This window comes from Bison bison, unplaced genomic scaffold, assembly GCF_000754665.1.
Source record: "Bison bison bison isolate TAMUID 2011002044 unplaced genomic scaffold, Bison_UMD1.0 scf7180017864487, whole genome shotgun sequence".
In the NCBI taxonomy this organism is placed as follows: Eukaryota; Metazoa; Chordata; class Mammalia; order Artiodactyla; family Bovidae; genus Bison; species Bison bison.
Window position 1 is genome coordinate 7777173 of NW_011495047.1, and position 7132 is coordinate 7784304.

The 7132-nt window shown below is 41.5% G+C and overlaps 1 protein-coding gene across 1 annotated transcript in view; it reads left to right on the plus strand.

Moving 5' to 3' along the window:
* Window positions 1–7132, plus strand: part of XPO5 (exportin 5) — a 43543-nt gene that overhangs the window by 16009 nt on the left and 20402 nt on the right. The window contains exons 13-17 of the mRNA XM_010863125.1: window positions 1174–1302; window positions 2686–2804; window positions 3978–4133; window positions 5481–5522; window positions 5853–5942. Coding sequence (XP_010861427.1) covers window positions 1174–1302; window positions 2686–2804; window positions 3978–4133; window positions 5481–5522; window positions 5853–5942 — 536 coding nt within the window. The remainder of the gene's footprint in view (window positions 1–1173; window positions 1303–2685; window positions 2805–3977; window positions 4134–5480; window positions 5523–5852; window positions 5943–7132) is intronic.

The following is a 7132-nucleotide window of genomic DNA, read 5'->3' on the forward strand; positions in this document are numbered from 1 at the left end:
GTCTGTTTAATCTCCAGTTACACATTGGCAGAGGGCGCTGGGATTGCACTCATTCCAGGCTTGGTGTTCTCTCTTAAAATACGCACATGCACACTTTCTTTGGACATTGATGTTTAGAGATGGTAACCATATGTAAGGCACTTTGATTTTTTTAATATATTAGAATTAAATACCATGTTACTTTGTAGGTCTTTTTTTCTAAAAGAGAGAAGGAAAGCTCACAATTCCTAATTCTGTTCTAGGTTTTCTATAGCTTGGTTCCACACTTCCTCTCCCCATCTTTTTTCAATAACAACTTTTCTGAGATCATTCATTAATCATACAGTTCACCCATTTATAGTATACAATGCAGTGGAGGTTTTTTTGTGTATTTTCAGTTTTACAGCCACAGTCCATATTAAGATGTTTTTTGATCTCACGAAACCCTGTAACCATTAGCAGTCATCTCCCGACCCTTGTATCCGTCTGGAAAACCACCCATTTATTTTTCTTTATTTAACCTATTCTGAGCATCTGATATAAATGGAATCATACAGTGTATTGTCTTGATAACTGCTGTCTTTCTCTTAGTGTAATATATTAACAATTAATCTATACTGTAATGTTTATCAGTACTTTGATCATGTAATGTTTATCATTTCTTTTATTGCCAATAATATTTCATTATATGAATATACCACATTTTATTGATCCGTTGATAGGCTGATAGATACTTGAGTTGTTTTCACTTCTTGGCTTTAAGAATCATGTTGTAACATTTGTGTACAAGTTTTTAAGTTAACGTATATTTTTGGTTTTCTAGGGTATATACCTAGGAAGGGAATTACCAGATCATATGGTAATTCCATGTTTAATGTTTTGGAGAATTGCCAGACCATTTTCTTCAGCAGTCATACCATTTTACATTTGTACCAACTTGATGTTTTAATTCCAACAGAAAGGGGAGTTTCTGTTTGGTTTGCCGCTTAGAGGATTTAGCTGGTGTGACAGCTTCTTAGAATTTATTTTGGAAAATTTCTAGATTTGTTAACAAAGCTTTAGTGAACATTTGTTAGATTCTTTCTTCAAAACAGAATCTTTTTGATTATTTTTCTCTTGGGGTGCATGAATGAATAAACGTTACCTAAGTATCTATGATACTCTGATCCTTGCTTCATGTCTTTCTCTTGGCAGCCTCTCGGGCCCAACAAGGAGAGGTAATAAGGTTAGCATGTCGTTTGGATCCCAAGACTAGCTTCCAGATGGCTGGGGAGTGGCTGAAGTATCAGCTCTCAACTTCTATTGACCCTGGCTCCATGAACTGTAAGACTTTTTTTGTTTTCTCCCCCCAAACATTAGTGAAGTATTTTATCAAAACTGCATAGAAATAAACCTCTGAGCCCCATCTATATCAATACATTATGATAGTAGTGTTCAGAAATAGCTTTGCTCACTGCCCATTCCCATCCTAGAGAGTGAGCCTTTTCATTGGAAAACACAGAGAAGACAGATGTAATGCAAATTGTAATTCTGTTTTAATTAGGGTAAAACCATGACCCTGTCAGTTTTGCCTTCATTTTTCCTTTCTAACAGAGTCAACCAGTTGTTTATTGTTCATTTTACTACTTCACCTCAGGCACCGTCTTAACAACATGTCTCAACCTAACTTTTTAAAGCTATTCAACAAAGTTTTTGCATAGCATTTCTCTTAAACTGGAAAAGAATGGCTTGTTATGTTCAGCAGGAGCAGTGCAGGGGTTTCCCATATTGCTCAACTCCCCTCCAAGTCTTTGGGAAATGTCACTTTATGTAAAATCAAAATAAGCCCCCCCTACCCAAAAGCGTAGGGCAGGTAACTTTTCTGTATCTGCTGTCTGTCATCTTATGAATACATGTGGGGGGCGAGAGGGTTTTAAGGGAAGGGTTTAAGTCACTGCTTTGGAAAAGCTCCATGCTATGATCAGTTAGCAAGTACACTAGGTACTTGACGTTCATGGGACATTCAGTTTTGTGTATTCGCAATTTATTCTGAAGGTCCCTGGTATCTATTAGTAGCTTCAGTATTCATGGAGGCCTGAACAGGTTGTGTAGCAAAATGAAGCTAGTAAATGTGAGCACTGTGCAGCAGCAGGAAAAGTAATTTGGGATTCCTTTGGCCTGTGCCGTGCTGTTTGAGTGATGTGCTTCGATGATACTTGTGAATTTGGAGGGGGCACCATTATCTGCACACAGCCCTTGTAGTTGTCATGAGACTGCTGGATGTGAAGCAGAGTTTTGTATCTTAATTATCAGTTCCTTGTTGGAGGGATTCCTTATGGTTTAGATATCTTTATTTAGATTCCCATGGACAGATTATAAAGGGGAAGGAAGGGGAAATTAATATTTCTCAATTGTCTAATTGGCCAGGCACTGGTTTTGATGATTATGTGTATATTCTCATTCAGTAGTCAAACTGGTTTTGCAGACAAGGCTCACAGAGGTAAATCTAGATAGCTCATTTTTAGAGGTGGAAGCAGGATAAGGACCCCTTTCTGCTTTTCATCGTTTTCTTTTCCCTGGCTGAGCAGGGTTAGATTATCCTGTTCCTTCAACTGTGAAATTACCTAGTGGTTTCTGAGGCCCCACTGGCTCGATGTCTTCTGTGATCCTATAGTGCTTGTGTGTGTGTATGTGTGTATGTGTCTTTAAAATCCTCTTCTCCCACAGCTGGAACTGGAGAAAGCAGCCTCTGCTCCATATTCTCACCATCATTTGTGCAGTGGGAAGCCATGACCTTTTTTTTGGAAAGTGTGATCAACCAGATGTTTCGAACGCTAGACAAAGAAGTAAGTTGCTTGTTTCCCATGCTGGTTGCATAATAATTTTGATCTTTTTAAAGCTGGTAGGGAGATAGGAAAATATGTGAATGTGCATCTCACAGAAGAGGAAACTGAGATTCAGAGAAGGTGAATAACGTATTCAAGGTCAAATAGTTAAGAAATAGCAGAGTTGGGACCAGGTAGGTCTCTCTGACTCTTAAGCCCTGCAGGGTTTAGTGTTCATTTTTACATAATAAGATAAGCCTGATAGTACAGTAAACCACAAGCAGGATAACAATTACAGGGAGGCCTTGAATAGATAGAAGCCTTGAATCGGAAAATCTGGAGAGATAATTATCATTAGGATTTATGGTAATTACCTTTTCAGTTTATGGCAGATCGGCCAGAAATTCATGATGGCTGATCTGCGTCCCTGTTTGCTAAGTAATCTGATTAAGTAGATCTTGCTTTTCTATACTTGATGTCACCTATCACCCATCTCTTACAGTGTTAAAGGGAATTATATAATTATCTGGATAACAGCATATACTGTATTAACTACATTAATTAGATTAAAATAATTGGATCACTTGTTTGAGGGGTAATCATTTTAACCTGCTTCCCTGGTGGCTCAGAGATTAAAGCGTCTACCTGCAATGCGGGAGACCTGGGTTCAATCCCGGGGTCTGGAAGATCCCCTGGAGAAGGAAATGGCAACCCACTCCAGTATTCTCGCCTGGAGAATCCCATGGACGGAGGAGCCTGGTAGGCTACAGTCCACGGGATCACAAAGAGTTGGACACGACTGAGCGACTTCACTTCATCTTAACCTAGTGTGTTCTAGGTTAGTTGTCGAATCTGAGTCCCTTGACGATAAGTGAGATTTATTGCTTTTTCACATAAATGGCATATTAACAAATTAGATGTTAGGATCATTGACTTCATCTGCTTTTACATCACTTCAATTAGAAATGATGGCTTTCTGAGTTTGTTCGGTTTCCAGTAGTAGGTGATGCTGCAGCCCTAATAATGGCGGCATCATTTATGAAAATTTTAATAACGTGGTGTAATGCTTAGATTGTTTTAAGGGTTAAGAAGCAGTATATAAAACCATATTTGGCGGCCGTAATTATAGAGTGTGAAGGAAATTTAACAGAAGCAGTTTCAGTTCTTGCAACCTCCTTTAATGTCTGTATCCAGGAAATTCCTGTTACTGATGGAGTAGAGCTATTGCAGATGGTTCTGAACTTTGACACCAAGGACCCCCTCATCCTGTCCTGTGTCCTCACTAACGTCTCAGCACTGTTTCCATTTGTCACCTACAGACCAGAGTTCCTGCCCCAGGTCTTCTCTAAGGTAAACTCCCCCTCCTTTGTAAACTTTATTTTGCCATTTCTAAGCTAATTATTTTTGTAATTGTTTGTATAAATATATGAGATAAGCTAAAAAACAGTTGTTTATTCAATTATCAAATATTTACTCTGTACTTACGGTGGAGCAGGAACCGTGCTAGAAGGAAAGCCTTGTCCATAAGCACCTCTCTGTTTGGAGAGAAAACGCACACAGACAGGTGTGGTACCTCCGTGGCATTGCAGTTAGTAGACGTGTGCACTGGGAAATGGAGGAGTACCTGAAGGAGGAGGTGTCAGTGTGTGCTGGCAGGTTGGGAGGAGATGTGTAAGAGGAAAGTTTCTGGGGTCCAGTTTAGGTGATTAGTGAGAGTTGGAGTCCCACCTGAGTGAGAGTATTGGACCAGGAGGAGGGTAGGAGTAAGGAAAAGAAGGGGTGAGCTCTGTTTTGCAAGACTAGGTTTGAAGTATACATACAGTTTCTAGGTGGAGATGTGTCACACCAAATTGGCTATTTGAGATTAAGTCTAGACTCAGAGAATTAACGAGATAAAATTAAGGCATAGCCGTGATAGAAATGCCAACAGTATAGACAGTCTGTGTGCTTAGTGACTCAGTCGTGTCTGACTCTTCGCGACCCCATGGACTGCGGCCCACCAGGCTCCTCTGTCCATGGGGATTCTCCAAGCAAGAATATTGGAGTGGGTTGCCATGCCCTCCTCCACAGTGGAGATGAAACCTTAGCAAAGGAGATGTATGTGGAGTTGGACATGGCCTTAAGCAGAGAATCCTGGTGATCACCATCGAGGGAGGAGCCCTCAAAGAAGAAGAAAGGGATGACCAGAGAGAAAATGTGTTACCAAGTCCAGAAGAACTTCAGACTTCAAAACAGACTCATTTGTTGCTGCGGAAATTCTCTTAAGAATTGGAAAATGTCCATTGAGTTCCTCGATCAGACCTTTGTTAGAGTACTCCATCACAGTGACTAGGGCAGCAGTTCCACCACACTGGATTCAGTGGGAAGTTGTGAAATGGAATCAGGGAGAGTAGACCACTCAACTTTTAATAAAAAGTGGAGTGATGTTACCCTGGCCAAGTGTTTGGGTGATGGCCTGGATTGTTCAGGGGTTCTGTGAACTTTTTATTTGTAAAATATTTGATGGCAAAATTACGACTATCAAGCTCTTCCAGTTATCTGAGGAAGGGAACACCTGAAACTTTGTAAAGCCAGTTGAAAACCCTTTTGCTACCATATTACTCGCACTTTGGGGATTTTGTTGAAATTTTTATAACTATTATTTTTAAATACTTTATGCATTTGGTACTGATGAATGACCTTTTTTCTTTCCCTTAGCTGTTTTCATCTGTCACTTTTGAAATTGTTGAAGAAAGTAAGGTAAGACCATTCATTCAACCTACAAATGATAACTTCTTAAAAACAAAAATGTAAATACCCAGCACTTAGTCTAGCTTTTTTCTATAAGCAGAAAGGGTTAATAAAGGCAGGAGACAGATAGTCATATAATGTGGTGTTGGGCACTAGAGACACTCCAGGGCAGGCAGTAAACGTGTGGGTTCATTCATGCTAAGTATGAATGTCATTTCATTATGTTCCTGTAGCTACAAAAGTTGTGTTTGCCTCTGAAGGAGATACTTACACGATTCTCTGCAGCATCTGTAAATTATATTTAAAGTGGCTCGAAGTTGATCGAGTATCTCTTCCCAGGCTCCCAGGACCCGGGCGGTGAGGAATGTAAGGAGGCACGCGTGTTCCTCCATCATCAAGATGTGTCGTGACTACCCCCAGCTCGTGCTGGTAAGCCCTGACTGTGGTCAAGGAGCCACTGACACATGCCCAGTTTGCGTACATTTCCCTGTAAATCCGCCCCTAATTATACCTCACATAAGGGGAAAACTAGGAACTTCAGCTTTGCAAGAAAAAGTATTAGTATATGTTTTCTGGACTTGGTGTCTTCTTCCTCTCATGCTGTGGCGGTGGTGGTGATGTTTAGTCACTGAGTTGTATCCAGCGCTTTGTGACTGCATGGACTGTAGCCCGCCAGGCTCCTCTGTCTGTGGGGTTTCCCAAGCAGGAATACTGGAGTGGGTTGCCATCTCCTTCTCCAGGGCATCTTCCCGACCCGGGGATTGACCTGTGTCTACTGCATGGTAGGCAGATTCTTTCCCACTGCACCACCTGGTAGGCCCCTCCTCCTTCTCAGTGGAGTTAAATATGCAAACGTATTGTCTCAAAACGAATGGTTCTCTTCTGTGTGGGAGTGTCCCTGTCATTGTACACCTCTTTACCATACTATGTGATGTTCTTAACCACCATGCCAAGTAGTATGCAAGTCTTGAGAGAAGCCAGGTGCAAACCCTAACCTTTTTTGGAGGGTTTCTCTAAGAAGTTTAGCACTGCTTCAGATAACAATTAACCAAAAATTTCTTCTCTGAATACACAGTAGTTATGTCTGTCTGTCACTTTTCTTTCCCTCTCCCCCCACCTTTTTATTTGCTTTATGTAGTTATATGAAGAAGTGAAGTGAAGGGAAGTGACTCAGTCGTGTCCGACTCTTTGCGATCCCATGGACAGTGGACTGTAGCCTGCCAGGCTCCTCTGTCCATGGGATTTTCCAGGCAAGAATACTGGAGTGGGTTGCCATTTCCTTCTCCAGTGGATCTTCCCAACCCAGTGATCGAACCCGGGTCTCCCGCATTGTAGGCAGATGCTATATAAAACAAACTGATCTTTGTCCATAGTTCAGTCGCTCAGTCGTGTCCTTCTCCTTGCAACCCCATGAACCGCAGCACGCCAGGTCTCCCTGTCCATCACCAACTCCCGGAGTTCACTCAAACTCATGTCCATTGAGTCAGTGATGCCATCCAGCCATCTCATCCTCTGTCGTCCCCTTCTCCTCCTGCCCTCAGTCTTTCCCAGCATCAGGGTCTTTCCAGTGAGTCAGCTCTTCACATCAGGTGGCCAAAGTATTGGAGTTTCAGCTTCAA